The following is a 19,147-nucleotide window of genomic DNA, read 5'->3' as shown; positions in this document are numbered from 1 at the left end:
ATAGCTCAGCTGGAATACTGTCACCTCCACTAGCGTTGTTGTTGCTCTGCTTTTCTAAGGCCCACTTCACTTCACATTCTAGGATGTCTGGCTGAAGGTCACTGACCACCTCATCGTGGTTATCAGGGACTTTAAGCTAATTCTTGTATAGTTCTTCTGTGTAATTTTGCCACCTCTTCTTAATCTCTTCTGCCTCTGTTAGGTCCCTCCCATTTTGGTCCCTTATCATGCCCATTTTTGCATGAAACATTCCCTTCATCTCCAATTTTCTTGAAGAGATCTCTGGTCCTCCCTATTCTATTGTTATCTTCTATTTCTTTGCACTGTTCATTTAAGAAGGCATTTTTATCTCTTCTAGCTATTCTCTGGAATTCTGCATTCAATTGGGTGTATCTTTCTTTTTCTCCCTTGCCTCAGCTATTTGCAAAGCTTCCTCAGACAGCCATTTTGTTTTCTTGCATTTATTTTTCTTTGGGATGGTTTTAGTTGCTACCTCTTGTACAATGTTGCGAACCTCTGTCCATAGTTCTTCAGGCACTCTGTCTATCAGATCTAATTCCTTAAATCTATTTGTCACCTCTACTGTATATTTGTCAGGGATATGATTTAGTTCATACCTTAGTGGCCCAGTGCTTTTCCCTACTTTCTTCAGTTTAAGCCTAAACTTTGCAATGAGAAGCTCATGGTCTGAGCCACAGTCAGCTCCTGGTCTTGTTTTTACTGACTGCGTAGAGCTTCTCCATCTTTGGCTGCAGAGCACATAGTCAGTCTGATTTCTGTGTTGACTGTATGGTGACATCCATGTGTAGAGCCGTCTCTTGGATTGTTGGAAAAGAGTGTTTGCTATGACCATCGTATTCTCTTGACAAAATTCTATCAGCCTGTGTTCATTTTGTACTCCAAGGCCAAACTTTCCTGTTATTCCAGTTATCTTTTGGCATCCTACTTTAGCATTCCAATCCTCCATGATGATAAGAACATCATTTTTTGGTGTTAGTTCTATAAGGTGCTGTAGGGCTTCATAGAACCGGTCAATTTCATCCTCTTCAGCACTGATGGTTGAGGCATAGACTTGGACTACTGTGATATTGAATGGTTTGCCTTGAATTCGAACTGAGATCATTCTGTCATTTGGGGAATTGTATCCCAGTATTGCTTTTCCTACCCTTTTATTGACTATGAAGGCTACTCCATTTCTTCTGAGGGATTCATGCCCGCAGTAGTATACCTGATGGTCATCTGAATTAAATTCACCCATTCCTGTCCATTTTAGTTCGCTGATTCCTAAGCTTTGGCTCAGTTGCTTCATTCTTTCTGGCGCTACTAGTACTAGTCCTCTGCTCTTCCCCAGTAGCATATTGGACGCCTTCCGACCTGAGGGGCTCATCTTCCATCGTAATATCTTTTTGCCTTTTGGTACTGTCCATGGGGTTTTCATGGCAAAGATACTGGAGTGGGTTGCCATTTCCTTCTCCAGTGGATCATGTTTTGTCAGAACTCTCTGCTATGACCTGTCCATCTTGGGTGGCCCTGTACGGCATAACTCATAGCTTCATTGAATTATGCAAGCCCCTTCGCCACAACAAGGGAATAATCCATGAAGGGGACAATGGGGTCTACCCAAGGACAATTTTGTGCAAACAAAAACTATGAAAAATATTTAGATTGAAACAAACACCAAATCTCAAAATAGTACAGAATATTCTGAACTTTTCATACTAGAGAAAGAACTTTATTTACATGCCAGAGCTTTGCTTTTTTTAATTGTTTTAATTGCATATATGAAATTGGGAAACCTTGCATCAAAAATAAAGCAAAAATAATACAAATAAATCAGAAGGAAAAATTTAAAACGTGACAAATTTATAAAAAACATATGACAAACAAAACAAATTGGATATGGAAATCATGACCAATGGGTTGGAACTTGGTAGCATTCTTGTATGGATAACTTGCTGTCCTAAAAGAATATATGGTGTTACGTTCCTGCTAAGGTGATGTAATGAATCCGTCCTCTATGGAAGAGTTGAACACTGATCCTTATGATTATTTTTTACTGTATCTTATGAAACTGAAATTCAGTTTTTTTCCTTCAGCTGAAATTCAGAGCTTCAATATTTAGATGTTTGTAAAGTATATTTTTCACACATTTGTTTAATTGGGTTCTCTTTATCTAATCTTGTGCCTTGTTTGGAGAACAGATCACATTTTATGTCAAATTTATACAGCAATATTGAATATTCAAAGGGCTCACAAACGTTTAAGCAACACTATAAATATACAGAGAATTTCATATGGGAAATGCATATCAATTTTTAATACATGTGGAGAAATTCATGTACTTCATTCCATCTACCTCCTCAGCTTGGGAATTGTACCATTTATAGCAGGTTGTTTTGACTCACTCAGCAACTTTGTATTTCATTTAACTGTTCTTCCTTTGTTCACTGGTAATTGTACTTCAAACTTGATGCAGAATCACAGAGACTCAGTAAATTAAGCATCTATCTTTGTAAATTAATCTTTAAAAGTTGGAGTGATTATGTTTCTCTACTTGGCTTCTGACCTCCTTGCTCCTTTGCCTGAAAGTTTGCAAAACTCGTTTTCAAGACCAAGCTGGGCTGTTTCTATCAACATTTAATCATGTTATGAGTAAACCCAGTGGTTTTATTGGGGGCCCTAGAATAAAAAAACGTATTTTAAGATTTCTAAGCCTCAGCAGCATTATATCTTAATTGAAATTATGCAGTAGTACATACTCAATTATTTAAGTGTCTATTTCAGGTTCTTAAATAATTGTTGTCACTTTACTAATATGCTGATTTTTTAAAAAGTTCTGAAAAACTGAATGTATTTTTATTATTACAGATACTGGACTAATCATGATGAACGATTTCTATATATGTTGATGGAATATGTACCTGGAGGTGAACTTTTTAGCTATCTACGTAATATGGGACGCTTTAATAACAGCACTGGACTATTTTACTCTGCAGAGATAATTTGTGCAATAGAATACCTCCATTCAAAAGAAATTGTTTACAGAGACTTAAAACCAGAAAATATTTTATTAGACAAAGAGGGGCATATCAAACTCACAGACTTTGGCTTTGCTAAAAAGCTTGTTGATAGGTAAGTTATTTGGTGCTGACTTTGACTTTTTACTTTTTTCCAGGGGGAAAAATGGGGAAATGAATACAGAAAATGAAATTTTTCATCAGACTAGCAGTATCAGACATACAATAATTCGTACTGTTTGTTTTAACCTTCCTAAATGATGATTCCTAGCACACATTGGTTAATTGATTATATTCTGTCAAGTCCGTGTCTCTTAACCTGGTCCTTCAAATATTCCAAAGTTAACACCCATCATACTGTAACTGAGTCCATTTACCTTGCCACTTGTAATCCTCCTCTTTTGTTTCCTGTAAAACACATACATAATTAAAATATTTAAGCAATATTTTTTCAAATGCAAATGCATAAAAGAAAAAAATAAAGCTTTACTAGCATAAAAGTAGGATAAACAGAATTTTAATCATGCACCAACACTTTTATGTTATAACAAAACAATGTAAAGAAAGCCAAACACCATGAAGACAGATCATTCAGTTAATTGATTTAGAAATCTTTGAATATTAATTTTTGAGCAATTAAAAAGTTATTTTCTACAATTAATCAGAATAACAATATTTATTCAAATTGAGTTATTTTTAATTTATGTTAAAACTAATTTTTATGGGCATTATACAGTAATACTGTGACAACAGGTGGGCTGAAATCTGATTTGACAATTTCTTGAATGATTTGTTCCCCTACTTTTCAGCTTTATTCTTGGTGTGCTTAAGAATTTACTTCAAAATTATCTTGTGTTTGAACTTTATGTACTGTTATCCAAGTTTTACTTACTGTCAGAACCCACTTCAATCCACATCTTGAGAAAGAAGGACTCTTGGAGACAAGGTTGTCCAAGCAGGAGCTTTTACTAAGAAATAGAAGTTAGCGGGTATAATAGTCAGGAGAGATCCACCTGTAGAGGAGACAAAATTATAAATGTTAAGCCTGGATTGTTGGGGTATTCTGTATGAAACTTCCTTAGCAGCTTTAGTGCTCTGATGTGGTGTTTATTGACCCATTCATTTTCTGAGGAGGGAAGGTTTTTCCAAGCTACTAAGTATTGAATTCTCCCATGATGCTTTCTAGAATCTAGGATTTGTTTTACTTCAAAGTGTTGTTCTCCTTCAACCATGATTGGAGGTGGTGGTGGTGGCTGTAAGGGTGACTGTTTCCCTTTTTAGCAAACTGCAGTGAAAGTTTGGATGTATTTGCCTAAGGTTTTTGTCACTGGGTTTATGATTCTTTTAATTGGAAAAGGTCCTATATATTTTGGTCCAAGATTTTTGCAGGGCTTTAGGGATTTTAGGTATTTTGTAGGTAGATATACCATCTCTCCTACTTTGAATGGTGTGGGATTGACTCTCTTTCTGTCTGCCTGTGCTTTGTATGCTTCCCTAGCTTCGTCTAAAGCTTTCCTAATGATTGGCCAGGTGCTTTGCAATTGTGCCATCCATTCTTTCAGCGATGGGATTTCCAGTTCGGTTGGGATTAGTTCTAGTATAGGGTTGAAACTTTGACCAGTGGCTATTTGAAAGGAAGTGTAGCCTGTGCTGGAGTTGACTGCATTATTGTAAGCAACTTCTGCAAAAGGGAGTAGGTCCATCCAATTTGATGGTTGGAAATTAATAAACCATCTTAAGTATTGCTCAAGTACAGAGTTCCCGCATTCCGATTGACCGTTCCCCTGAGGATGATGACTAGATGTTAGTCCCTGAGTAGTTCCTAAGTGGGATAAAAATTCCTTCCAAATCTTTCATGTAATTTGTACTTCCCTATCAGATATGATGCATTGAGGTACTCCATGCAGCCTGTAAATGTGCTGCACAAATAGTTTTGCTAAGGTTTTTGCGGTGGGAATCTTTTGGCAAGGGAAAAAGTGCACCTGTTTAGAAAACAGATCCGTAACCCCCAGATGACAGTGTTCCTATTGCTTTCTGGTAATTCCGCTATAAAATCCATGGCTATTTCTTTCCAGGGGCTGAGGGGTTCACCACTGGTTGTAACAGTCCGGACCACTTTCCTTGCAGCCTCTTAGCCATCATGCATGTTTGGCAGCTGGCCACGTAGCTTTCTATGTCCTTTTTCATCGATGGCCACCAAAATTGCCTTTTAGTTAAATGTAAGGTTTTTACAAACCCAAAATGTCCTGCTGATTTTGTATCATGGCACAACTGCATCAAATTGATCCTTTGGGTGGCCGGCATGTATAACTTCTCCCCCACCCAGGGTAGTCCGTCTTTGATAGTGCACACATGTCTATTTTTCTGGAACCATTTCTCGGTTTCCAAGGACTTCCGGAATTCGATCTGAGTTTGGCTATCGAGCTGCGGATTCATTTTAGCTTCGGCCCTGGTGGTTACTGCCACTGCCAGTTGTACGCCGGGCATAAGTTATTTAGAGTCAGTGGCCCATGTGCTGTTACATTGGGGCATGCGAGACAGTGCATCTGCCAGGAAATTCTCCCCCCCGGTAAATGTTTAAGTGTGAAATGGAAATGGTGAAAGTGCTGAGACCAGTGGGCTTGCTTAGGAGTGAGTTTTCTGGGTGTTTTTAGTGCTTCCAAATTTTTGTTGTCTGTCCAGACCTGGAAGGGGATTTTATTTCCTTCAAGGAAATGACACCATGTAAGTAATGACCATCTCACAGCGTACGCTTCCTTCTCCCACACGGTCCAACGTTGTTCTGTCTCCATGAGTTTCCCGGACATATATGCACATGGTTGCAGCACCCCCTCGTCATTTTCTTGTAATAATACAGCTCCCACTGCTACATCGTTTGCGTCTGCCTGTATTACAAAAGTTTTATCAGGATCCGGGTGTCTCAGTACGGGCTCGGCAGAGAAAAGCCTCTTTAGCCTCTCAAATGCCACTTGACATTCCATTGTGCATTTCAGGGGCTGGCTGGGTTTCATTGCCGCCCCTCGTTTTCAAGAAGTTCATGAGGGGCAGGGCTATTTGAGTAAATGAAGGGATGAATTGGCAGTAGAAATTTGCAAAACCCAGGAAACTTTGCAATTGCTTCCTTGTGTGGAGTGGTGCCCATTCTAATACTGCCCTGACTTTCTCGGGGTCCATTTTGATGCCCTGTGGGGATATGCAATACCCCAGGTAGTCAATTCTTTCCTGGTTTAATTCACATTTCAATAATTTTGCATTTAGGTGGACGGCCTGCAACTTTTTTAGAAGTGCTCTGACTAGATTAATATGCTCCTCCTTGGTCTCAGTGAAGATAAGGATATCATCTAAGTAAACCAAGACCCCCTTAAATAGGTGCTCTCTTAGCACTTCATTGATTAATTTCATAAAAACTGTGGGGGGCCCTTGCAGTCCAAATGGCAGAACTTTGAACTGGTAGCAACCCATTGGACAATTAAATGTGGTCTTTCATTTGTCTCCTTCCTTGATCCTAACATGTTAGTATGCTTCTCTTAGGTCTAGTTTGGTGAAAATACTTCCTTTCAATAGGTGGGATAGCATATCCTTCATAAGAGGTAGGGGGTACAGGTTACTTTCACTAATTCCATTAAGGGCCCGGTAATCCACGCACAAATGCCTAGTGCCATCCTTCTCCCTGAACAGGACCGGAGCGGCCACTTTGGGTTTGGCAGGTTCAATAAATCCCCTTTTTAAGTTTTTATTTATGAATCTTTCCATCTCCTCCATCTCTTTAAGGCTCATGGAGTACAGCCTGGGCTTCAGGAGTTTTGCCCCATGTTTGATTTCTATAGCACTATCTGTGGGTCAGTGAGGAGGGAGCTCATCCGCCTGTACCTCACTGAAAACTTCAGCAATGTCCCAGTATTCTTCTAATATTTCTAGTAATCCCTTCTCTTCTCCCACTGATGCTGTTTCTGCTACTCAGTTTTTTTGGGGGGGGGGGCTTTGGGGTTCTGAGTTCACACGCTCCCCCTCTGGGAAGTTGAGTTCCGTCCTCCAGTTTACCCAGGGGTTCCATTTCTTCATTGGGCATTCCATGCCTGGGGTCACTACAAATGTTATGTCTTCCTCATATGGGCCCCAGGGACAGGTGAACTGGTAAGGTGGCTAGGGTAGCTGGTACCCTCCCCTGCTATGGCCAAAGGAGATAGGTTGATTTAGTCTCCTCACCAGAATGCCCAAGTTCGCCACTAGCGTCGGGCTAATGAGGCAGTGGAGGCTTTCACTTTGACAGCTTCAGGCATGGAGCCTTGGTGGAGCAGTGGGCTAATGCCTCCTTAAGTAACACCAGCTGCCTGCAATTAGTGCAGGTTCGCATCCCACCAGGCTCAAGGTTGACTCAGCCTTCCATCCTTCCGAGGTAGGTAAAATGAGGACCCAGATTGTTGGGGGCAATTAAGCTGACTTTGTAATAATGCCGCTTGGGGGTGTGTGAAAGCCCTAATAAGCAGGCATATACATAGAATGAAGGCTACTGCTAAGCTTGTAAGCCGCCCTGAGTCTTCGGAGAAGGGCGGGATATAAATGGAATTAAAAAAAAAAAAAAAAAAAAATATAGTCACTGTCTTGAGGGTGGGTGGAATGGATCCACTTACCAGGGTTTTGCCCTCTGAGCTGTTCTCCGAGGTGTCCACCACCTCTGCAGTGTAGGCCGGAGTTCTCTCCCATTCCTTTGCAGGGGTTTGGGATTCTACAGCCTCTATCCTCCTCATGGTGGGTTATTTTGGTTTGGCTGGGGTCTTCCCTGATCTCTTGGCTGGTGATGGGTCTGATTTGCGCTAAGGGGCTTTTGAGTGGCATTCTGTGGTGCAGTGGCCCTCTCTCCCACATTTGAAACAGCCCGTTGATTTCTTAGCCGTAGCCGGTGATTTTGCTGGCTCGCGCGTTTGCTCGGGAGGCAAGCAGGCCCATGGTTTTCCTCGGCAGTGCCTCTTTAGTAGGTCTATCTCCACCTCCTCTGCCAGGACGTACCAGTCATTGAGGTGGTGTGGGTCTCCTCAAGGCAGGCAAGCATCATATAGGTCGTAGTTTAGCCTGTCTTTGAAATGGCTAAGGAGGATGTCTTCCAGCCAGTTCAGCTTGTTGGCAATGGCCTGGAATTCTTGTGTATATTCAGCCACCAGCCATCTGCTTTGCCTCACCATTTTGATTCTCTACCGGGCCTTACGATCAGCAAAGGGGTCCTCAAATTGCCTCCTCAAGGAGGACATGAACTGGTTGAAGACATTGAGTTCTGGGACATTGCAGTCATGGAGGTTCACCACCCAGTCTGCGGCCGGTGTGTCCAGAGCAGATTGCACGATGCAGATGCGGGCTTTGTCACTGGGGATGTCCTGTCCGTATTCTTCCATATAACTGAGGACTTGAGTTAGGAAAAAAACCAAGCATGGAGGCTCCCCCCTGAATTTTGCTTCCAGAGGCAGGAGTCTTTGAATGGATCGGTGCCTACGCTGCTGACGGTATTGCCCCCCATCCTGATCCCCATCTGCGGGTTCAGCGGGGGGTGGGTGCTGCTGAGGTGGTAGCTCCAGGTTCAGTGGATGTCCCTGGTGCTACAGGTTCTGGATTCCCCCCCCCAACTGTCTCTCTAGCTGTAGCTCCAGGCACTGGTGTGGTGCGGGACTCAGGTTTCTCCTCCCTTAGAGAGCCAAGGGTTGTTTTTTTTCATCAGGTTAATACCTTTCTCTAGGATGCAGTCTGAGTGTGGTGCATAACTCCCATCCTCTTCATTGACATGCAGGGAGCTTTCCATCTCTTGCTTCCATCTGACCGTCTCAGGGTCACTTTCCTCGATGCCTTTTCCCACTCACTTTTCCTCCAACGCCCATCGACCACTGCGGTTTGTGGTCGCACATCTCCACCACCTCTTCCCCGGAGGAATATGATGCTTCAGCTTCCGATGGTGGGATTTCGGTTGGGGGGAAAGTTCCCTTTCTATGGGGCTTCCCTCCTTCTCTGTCTCATAGTTAGACATTGTATTTTTTCCAAAGTCCCCCAGTAAGGTTCTTCCTTCCAGGTTGACTCTTAATGCAGATCCTGTCTAATTTCAGAACCCACTTCAATCCACATCTTAAGAAAGAAGGACTCTTGGAGACAAGGTTGTCCAAGCAGGAACTTTTACTAAGAAATAGAAGATAGCGGGTATAACAGACAGGATCTGAGAAATCCCTTCACAGATTGATATTTTTAAATATACCCAAGCAAGCCCCACCCCACAGTTCATTCGGTCAGTTCCAGATCAGCTAATTCCAGGTGGTAAGCCCCTCTTGGGAAGAGGAGAAACATCAGTCCATTCATAGCAGAATCATTTCTACCCCCTCACATTCCATCCGGAAAAACAAAGCGGATTCCGGAGGGTTTCATTCCACCCACTTTCTTAGTTGCCCGTAAGATGAGAGGGAAAATACCTAGTGAGAGAGTACCGTATATACTTGAGTATAAGCCGACTCGAGTATAAGCCGAGACCCCCAATTTCACCCCCAAAAACTGGGAAAAGTTGTTGACTCGAGTATAAGCCGATCCGCCGTTCTGTAAGCCTCCGCCGCCGGCGGAGGCTGGATCCGCGCTCTGCAAGCCTCTGCCGCCAGCAGAGGCTCGATCCGCCATTTTGCAAGCCTGAATACACAGGAATACCCTGTGTGGCCGCGGCTCTGGGGAAGCCCTGGCTGTCCGCTTCCTCGCTCCACGCTGCCATTCGGGGCCCGCGCGTTCCCCGGGCAAATCGCGGCGCCCAGCAGGCGAGGAAACACGCCCGCTCCAGTGGCCCCCCCTTCCCTCAGGAGACGCGAAGCAAGTGACCGCCCGGAGCTTACCGAGGACTTGCGCGCGGCCGAGGCTTCGGTGCTTCCAGGATCGCGGGCACCTCTCCCAAGCCGCCGCCGTCCAGAGACCTGCCGAAGTTTGGGGAGGTTTGGGGAGGTGCGCGCGCACCTCCCCAAACCTTCCCAAACGTCGGCAGGTCTCCGTTCCTCCGCGCAGACCTGCCGACATTTGGGGAGGTTTGGGCGCCTCCCCAAACCTCCCCAGGTCTCCGTTCCTCCTGCCGACGTTTGGAGAGGTTTGGGCGCCTCCCCAAACCTCCCCAGGTCTCCGTTCCTCCTGCCGACGTTTGGGGAGGTTTGGGCGCCTCCCCAAACCTCCCCAGGTCTCCGTTCCTCCTGCCGACGTTTGGGGAGGTTTGGGCGCCTCCCCAAACCTCCCCAGGTCTCCGTTCCTCCGCGCAGACCTGCCGACGTTTGGGGAGGTTTGGGCGCCTCCCCAAACCTCCCCAGGTCTCCGTTCCTCCTGCCGACGTTTGGGGAGGTTTGGGCGCCTCCCCAAACCTCCCCAGGTCTCCGTTCCTCCGCGCAGACCTGCCGACGTTTGGGGAGGTTTGGGCGCCTCCCCAAACCTCCCCAGGTCTCCGTTCCTCCTGCCGACGTTTGGGGAGGTTTGGGCACCTCCCCAAAACTCCCCAGGTCTCCGTTCCTCCGCACAGACCTGCCGACGTTTGGGGAGGTTTGGGGAGGCGCCCAAACCTCCCCAAACGTCGGCAGGAGGAACGGAGACCTGGGGAGGTTTGGGGAGGCGCCCAAACCTCCCCAAACGTCGGCAGGTCTGCGCGGAGGAACGGAGACCTGGGGAGGTTTGGGGAGGCGCCCAAACCTCTCCAAACGTCGGCAGGAGGAACGGAGACCTGGGGAGGTTTGGGGAGGCGCCCAAACCTCCCCAAACGTCGGCAGGTCTGCGCGGAGGAACGGAGACCTGGGGAGGTTTGGGGAGGCGCCCAAACCTCCCCAAACGTCGGCAGGAGGAACGGAGACCTGCCGACGTTTGGGGAGGTTTGGGGAGGCGCCCAAACCTCCCCAAACGTCGGCAGGTCTGCGCGGAGGAACGGAGACCTGGGGAGGTTTGGGGAGGCGCCCAAACCTCCCCAAACGTCGGCAGGAGGAACGGAGACCTGCCGACGTTTGGGGAGGTTTGGGGAGGCGCCCAAACCTCCCCAAACGTCGGCAGGAGGAACGGAGACCTGCCGACGTTTGGGGAGGTTTGGGGAGGCGCCCAAACCTCCCCAAACGTCGGCAGGTCTCCGTTCCTCCGCGCCCTGCCTGCCTGCTTCTTTCCGCTGCGGAAAGAAGCAGGCAGGCAGGGCGCGGAGGAACGGAGACCTGCCGAAGTTTGGGGAGGTTTGGGGAGGTGCGCGCGCACCTCCCCAAACCTCCCCAAACTTCGGCAGGTCTCGGACGGCGGTGGCTTGGGAGAGGTGCGCGCGATCCCGGAAGCACCAAAGCCTCGGCCGCGCACAAGTCCTCGGTAAGTTTTTTTGTTGACTGGAGTATAAGCCGAAGTGGAATTTTTCAGCCCAAAAAGTGGGCTGAAAAATTCGGCTTATACTCAAGTATATACAGTAATTGATCTTATTGTGATGAATGGCAGGCAGGCGGAATAAACAAAAGGTTATATTTGAGGAAGGAAGTGAAAGCAATAAAAACCCATGCTTGTTCCCTTTCCTCCTTGGGAATGGCAGAATCTTGGGGGGGGGGAGGTGAGATTTGGGTTTGCACAGAAAAGATAGTTAGAAATGAAATATAAATATAAATACTTCGTGCAAGTATTTCAAACCATCTAAATGCTAAGTAAATATTTTACTTTCCATAATGGTGAAGCAGTTTTAGAAATAAAGCTACATGAACAAATTTTTGTAGGGAACAAAATCTTATTGTAGCCAAATAGCTATTTTTGTATCAGTTTTACCTTCTAGCATGCGGCTCTTTCAGCTGTCTCCTGCAGCTCCCAGTCCTCTGCCATGTGCAGTCCAAAAAAAAAAAGTGGGACTTAAAAATTTCAACCAATCAATTCAAATATGCAGGGTAGGTGCATATCTCACCTTGGCTCCACTCTTCCGTCAAACCCTGTTCTGCACATGCGCGCATGTACGCGCATGCGCACACATTTTTTGCGGCTCCCAGTTTTTCCTTTTGTGAGGGAACCGGTTCCGAGTGGCTCTTTCACTGTTTCAGGTTGCTGACCCCTGAGCTAGATAAAGAGTTGTGCCAGCATTTATTTCCTTCCTCAGCACAATTGTGTTTAGAAACAGTATAACTTGCTACTTTTATGTTGCATTAAATAGTATAATTTACTGTCCCAAAGATGCTTTTTCACAAGGCAACTGGACTTTCTTTTTATTCTCTGAAGACATTTCACTTCTCATTCAAGAAGCTTCTTCAGCTCTGACTGGGTGGTGGGGAATGGAAGGATTTATAGGCCTTGCAAGAGTGGCCTTTGTCTTTTAAATGCAGATAGACTGCTGAATCTTGTCCTGATGGGTTTGTTCTCCCATGTCGTGCCATGCATTTATGAAGTGGTTGTTTTGTTTCCCCAATGTACAGTTCTGCACATGGCTCACTGCATTGTACTGCATACACCACAGTGCTCAGTTTGGCCATTCTTTTGAAGACAGCAAAGTCTACATTTTTGACAGAGAGGACCACTGGTTTGAAAGAAGAGTCAAAGAGGCCATCTGTGTCAAAATTGAACACCCTTCTCTCAACAGAGGGGGAGGATACAATATCATCTATCCCCAGTCTACAACACAGTCCTTGCAACAATTCCAAGAAGGCTACACACCCATTTACTCTATTCAGGTGACCCTGACGATACAGATAAACCTCCAGGTGGCCTCAATGACTCTCTAAAAGAATACAAATGACCAGCTGCCTGCAGGGAGTATAAATCTTTCCATTCCCCACCTTCCAGTCAGAGCTGAAAAAGCTTCAGAAGCTTCTTGGATGAGAAATGTCTTTAAAGAAGAACAAGAAAGTCTAGTTGCCTCATAAAAAAGCATCTTCGGAACAACTATGACCTGGATGACTGAGAATCTCCATAGATAATTTGCTTTTCCTGTTTATATGAAGATTCTATGGCTGAAGCTTAAAATTAGCTGAGACAGATTATTATAAATTATAAACAGATTATAAACAGATTATTATAAATCTGTAGTTCAATTTTGATTATATTGCTTCTTTTTTATTGAACTTTATTTTTATTTTTCTTCATTTTGTTTGTTTTACAGTGTAACTTTTGTCCAATAAATATTGTTCCTAAACAGTAAGTTGCTTAGCATTGTGTGGAAAAATCTTGTTTGAAAGCAGTGCTTTTGAAACTTTAAGATGTACTGGTTAGAGAATTGATGTCCACATATCTTAAAGGTGTCATGTTTGAGAAACACTGTTCTAAGCACATATAATTAAATGTTCAGAATTCAAAATTCTATCTGATATAGGTTAGAAGTGATGTTTCATGTTCACTAAAAAGAGTCTTTTATGAAATAATCATGGATACTGTGATTAAACCTGCAAAAATAGATCAAGGTCTAAATTTTGTTAAATTTTTTAGGAATGATAAATAGGAAATAAATTTTGGTCTAATTTTTGTTCTTAAAATGTCTCAAAAGCTGGTCTTACTGCAACAGAAATTTTATGCTTTTTTAAAATGCTGAGTTATGATTTCTGTTCAACTTCCTTGGATTACCTCATTTTTAATATGAACTTTTAATTTTTTTATTAGTGATGAGAAGTCCTTTAAGAATCAACTGCCTAGTGTCAATTTACTATTTTTTCCAGAACAATGACAAGAGCATTTTTTATTAGAAAGTGAAGAAATTAACAATCCCCCCCCCCAGGATGGGCTCAGGATATGTGTGTGCATGTCAAGAAACCTGTATACTTAGTTCAGGTTAGAGAATAAAACTGTTACAAATCCTTAAATATAAAACTAGATAGTCAATAATCAATAGAAATGGGCCATATCTTAAAGAACAAGAATTTATTATTTTTAATATAGAGAAAAGTTAAGAAAACAAAAGAATTGTTACTACTGAGCAAAAGGAACTAACACTTCAGTCAAGTTGGTAGTCTTAAGTTGTGTTGTGTATGCCAAATGAGGCATACACAAAAGTTGTAAAATATAGTTTTAGGTTTTACAAGTTATCCAGTTCAGTTCTGAAACATTGAAGTCTTAAGATGTTTGAGACATTGTTATATATGATACAATATTTATTGGCACTATGTAGTTAATCATTTTATTGTCAGCCACAATTGGGCAGAGGTTTAAAAACAATAACAGTGAACAGTATCTAGAAATGGTTGATAATGAATCCTTTGGACTGACTTTAACCAGCAGTACAGTGGTACCTTGGTACTCAACTGCTTTGAAACTTATCAAATTTGATATCCAATGCATTTTGATGTGAAAATTTTGTTCTGGTACTGATCATTTGTTTGGTACTCAAGATGTCATCTAAAAATTGTCAGTGTCAGCTTCCTTGTGACTTATTACACATTTTTTATGGGGAAAAATCATCATCGCACCTCCCAAACTAAGAGTGAGTACCAACACACCACTGTAGTTAAATAGCTTTCTTTCACATTAGCAGAAGGCAAATGTATCTGAAGTAACGTCCACTCTGTCTTTAACATTCCCTAGCAAAATGCAGCCATATGAAACCTGGTTCTATACTATAAAATTAACTCCAGGATTCTCTGTAATACACATGAATGCTTCAGCAAAACAAATTATATGAAAAGTGTTCCTGGAAGGTAGAAAATGTTAAGATGATTGCTAAATTTGTGCCACTCAGCCAAGATACACTATACATATATTTGCAATTTTATATATATTACGTGGATAGACTAGGATCTCAGAAACATGAAGAATGACAAGTTAGGGTTCTTACAATCACAATTTTTGACTTGTTAACAGCCATACAACAAATTTTGGAACTCGTGTAGTCATTGTGTAGGTTGTGAAGTCATAGGTAGCTGAATAGAAAAAATTAACATTAATATATTTTCTATATTACCAAAATAATTTTATTTTTTTCACATCCAATTTTGTGTTTGTTTTATATGACCAAGATTACATTCCATGAGTATTAACAGTATTCTATAGTATCATTTATCTGTGGCAAAACTGGAGATTTCTTGTAATTCAGTTTATATAAAGGAGAAATTCTTGTGTAACGAGAACTAACAAATAGCTTCTGACTGCATTCTTTATTATGAGGTCGAGGCCTCTGAATTATCTTTCTGTGCATTCTTACACTGTGTTAATAGCTGTTCTACAAAGGTTATCTGAAGTATTCATTTTTCCTAAATAGTCACTGCAGATTTCTGAATTGCCCTGAGGAGTGGAAGAGAATAAAGTGGGAAGGTAAACTACAAAAGAACACTTCATGATTGATTCATGCTGTTGACATCCTGTAGCATCCATGTTTGTTTTTGAAGGATATGAATAAACAGTGTTTAAAGAAGACTTTCTATTATTATGTTTATGGAATGCTATCCAGCAGATGTGCTCCAGGTTATGAATGAATTGACACACCTGGTCTCTCTTTCTGCAGGATGAATCATCACTTGCCAATATGTTTTTGAGCTGCTTTGCATACTACAGTTTTAATTATATGCATATTTTCTTGGGTATACATTCTATTAAATAGAAACCAATCCTAAGATTACTCAGTGAATTGTTTACATGTGACCAACAGACTTAGGATTATTGGTTGAAACACAGACTCAAATCCAACATAACATATAAAGGACTCATAATATATACAAAAAGTATGAATATTCCTTCAGAGTTGTCTTAGTTGTCATCTGTTCATATTGTCACTATCACATGAAAGACATTTTTTTCTGTGAGATATTAAGATAAACGATAGAATTAAAAAGCACAAAGGTTCATATGGTTCATACATATACACACTTCATATGGGAAGTGTGTATATGTATAAAATTATATAGTGGTTAAGGTATTGCATGGGAACTGACAGACCTAGATTCAAGTTCACCATCAGCCATGGGAACTCCCTTGATGAATTTGGATCACACTATCATCCAAATCCGTCACAAAGTGTTCTGGTGGAGATAAAATGATGAGTGAGCTGGGGTTTTTTTCCCCTTAGGGGAAAGGTAGAATATAAATCTTATAAAGTATTATTGAGAAATGTTCCAAATAGAATATGCTTGGTGAATATGAATTAGCAGCAAATTATACTTTCCAGTCCTATGTGGATCCTCTGAAGATAAAGAAAAGGAAATAGAACTGATTAAGATATTCTGTAACCTCTTAATTGCCAGTCTCATGAGGCTAGAAATGTACACCTAATCTCCCAGTATATCAATATTGTATCCATCCTATTCTTTTTTCATAAATCAGGATAATTAAAAGAGCATTGCTTTTCTTTCATAGATGATGTAGTTCAAAGTGAACATAACTACATGGTTGCAGTTCTTCCTGATTTCTTGATAGTAGTTGCAATAGAATTCCATATGATAAAATAGGACAAAGTACAAATATGCTAATGGAGGAAATCTGCTACTGAGAGGAAGCATTACTTCATGTAAACAATATGCAAAATTGGAATTTACAGTGTGATGCCTGTTGTGATTCAGGGTCAGCCTGTGGGTTCGGCAGTTGGGTCGGACGACTCAGAGAAGGAGGAGGGGGGTGTTGAAGACCTTGCTGAGGGGGTTGAAGATCTTGCTGATGAGAGCCCTCAGCCAGGCCCCTCCCACTTGCTCACCACGGAGACCCAGCTGTGTGAGCCTGACAGCGTGGATGAAGATGACCCACAGCTGGCCCTGTTCAAGGACGCCCGACGCAGGAGGCAGTCAATTAGGAGTAAACAGAGGAAGGCAATGGGGCTTCTCGGAAGGAGGCAGAGAGAAGCCACGCCCTGAACTCTATAGCGGTGAGGGAGAACCTGTATCCGCGAGAGGCCACTGTTGTCCAAATAGCCGGGTGTGAGTCTCTCCTCCTTAGATGTGGCCCTAAGGCTCAGTTGGGCTTGCTGCTAGTGTACCTTTCACCTAGTCGCGTAGCAGCAGCCCTGCCCGAGCTTCTTGTCATCCTCTCGGGACTGGTGGTTGAGTTCCCCAAAATTATGATCTTGGGTGACTTCAACTTACCATCCCTGGGGAGATCATCTGAGTTGGCTCGGGAGTTCATGGCTTCCATGACGGCCATGGACCTGACGCAGATAATCCAGGGCCCAACTCATGTAGGAGGACACATGCTCGATTTGATTTTCCTATCTGGACAGTGGTTAGATGATCTGGGTGGGGGCTCTCCAATTGTTACGCCCCTGTCATGGACAGATCATCATCTCCTGCGGCTGACCTTCCGCTTTGCCACTCCCCGTCGGGTTACTGAACCAACGAAATGGTACCGCCCCAGGCGGCTAATGGACCCTGGGCGGTTCCAAACCGCTTGGCCCCCCACCTGCCTCCTTTGCTCATAGCTCGGCCAGTGCCATGGTGGAAGCCTGGGAAAAGGCAGCCACAGAAGCACTTGACCGAGTTGTACCCATGCGGCCCCTGACCCGTTGCAGATCCCAGTGGGCTCCATGGTTTTCTACGGAGCTCCGGGAGATGAAACGGCAGAGACGGGGCCTAGAGAGCTGTTGGAGATCCAGCCGATCCGAATCCGACCGATCGCGACTAAGGTCCTTTACGAGGTCTTATCTCGCGGCGGGCAAGGAGGGCAAGGTCTAATTACTTTGCTGCCCTTATCGCGTCCGCAGATAATCGCCCGACCACCCTGTTTAGGGTGACCCGCTCCCTCCTTAATCTAGAGGTGAAGGAGGATCCCTTGCAGGGTCGTGCTGAGGAATTTAGCCAACATCTGCTGAACAAAATTGCTCGGATCCGGACCAGTCTGGATTCCAACTGGGCAGAGTCTGACGATGAGAACATGGACAGTCTTGTTGATGTTATCTGGGAAGAGTTCGATCCTGTGACTCTGGACAAGGTAGAAAGGATCATGAGGAAGCTAAGCTCCACTACATCCTTATTGAACCCGTGCCCCTCCTGGCTGGTTTATGCGGCTCGGGATGGGACACGAGGCTGGATCCATGCAGTGGTAACTGCTTCATTGAAAGAGGGCAGTTTCCCCGCAGCCTTGAAAGAAGCGGTGGTGAGACCCCTCCTCAAAAAGCCTTCTTTGGACCCAGCTGTTTTAAACAACTTTCGCCCGGTCTCCAACCTTCGCTTTCTTGCGAAGGTTGTTGAGAGCGTAGTGGCGCATCAGCTTCCTCTGTTCCTTGAAGATACTGATTATCTAGACCCGTACCAATCGGGTTTCAGGCCCGGACACAGCACGGAGACGGCATTGGTCGCTCTGATGAATGATCTCTGGCGGGCTCAGGACAGGGGTCATTCCTCTGTCCTGGTCCTATTAGACCTCTCTGCGGCTTTTGATACCATCGACCATGGTATCTTACTGCGGCGTCTCAGGAGTTTGGGAGTGGGAGGCACTGTTCTTCAGTGGTTCTCCTCCTACCTTCTGGAACGTTCACAGTGGGTGTTGGCGGGTGACCAGAGATCGACCCCGAGGCCTCTCATTTATGGAGTTCCTCAGGGGTCGGTCCTCTCACCTCTCCTGTTTAACATCTATATGAAGCCGCTAGGTGAGATCATCCGTGGTTTTGGAGTGGGTTATCATCAGTATGCTGATGACACCCAGCTTTTCATCTCGACCCCAAACCACATCAGTGATGCCCTCGACGTGATGTCCCGTTGCCTGGAAGCGGTCCGGGAATGGATGGGGAGGAACAGGCTTCAACTCAACCCGGACAAGACTGAATGGCTGTACATACCGGCATGTCAGGATATTCAGATTATTCCATCTCTTAATATCGGGGGCGAGTTATTACCCCCCGTAGATAAGGCTCGCAATCTGGGTGTCCTCTTAGATTCACAGCTCTCCTTAGAAGATCATATAGGAGCTGTGACTAGAGGGGCCTTCGCCCAGGTTCGTCTGGTGCGCCCGCTGCGACCCTATCTGGACCTGGATGCCTTGCGTACAGTCACCCATGCACTTGTGACCTCTCGTCTTGACTACTGCAACGCTCTTTACATGGGGCTGCCCTTGAGAACCACTCGGAAGCTTCAGCTGGTGCAGAGTGCAGCTGCACGAGTGCTTTTGGGGGTCTCCCGATACTCCCATATTACACCTCTGCTCCGTGAGCTGCACTGGCTTCCAGTTGCCTTCCGGGTGAAATTCAAGGTGCTAGTGATGACATACAAAGCTCTACATGGCGTGGGTCCAGATTACCT

General features: G+C 44.1%; 1 protein-coding gene across 1 annotated transcript in view; it reads left to right on the top strand.

Moving 5' to 3' along the window:
- PRKX (protein kinase cAMP-dependent X-linked catalytic subunit) overlaps positions 1-19,147 on the top strand; it is a 116,837-nt gene that overhangs the window by 76,128 nt on the left and 21,562 nt on the right. Inside the window, exon 3 of the mRNA XM_081326307.1 lies at positions 2,869-3,132. Coding sequence (XP_081182433.1) covers positions 2,869-3,132 — 264 coding nt within the window. The remainder of the gene's footprint in view (positions 1-2,868; positions 3,133-19,147) is intronic.

The sequence above is a fragment of the Vipera berus genome, assembly GCF_964194415.1.
Source record: "Vipera berus genome assembly, chromosome: 4".
NCBI classification, from domain to species: domain Eukaryota; kingdom Metazoa; phylum Chordata; class Lepidosauria; order Squamata; family Viperidae; genus Vipera; species Vipera berus.
This window is presented reverse-complemented; position numbering and strand designations above follow the sequence as displayed.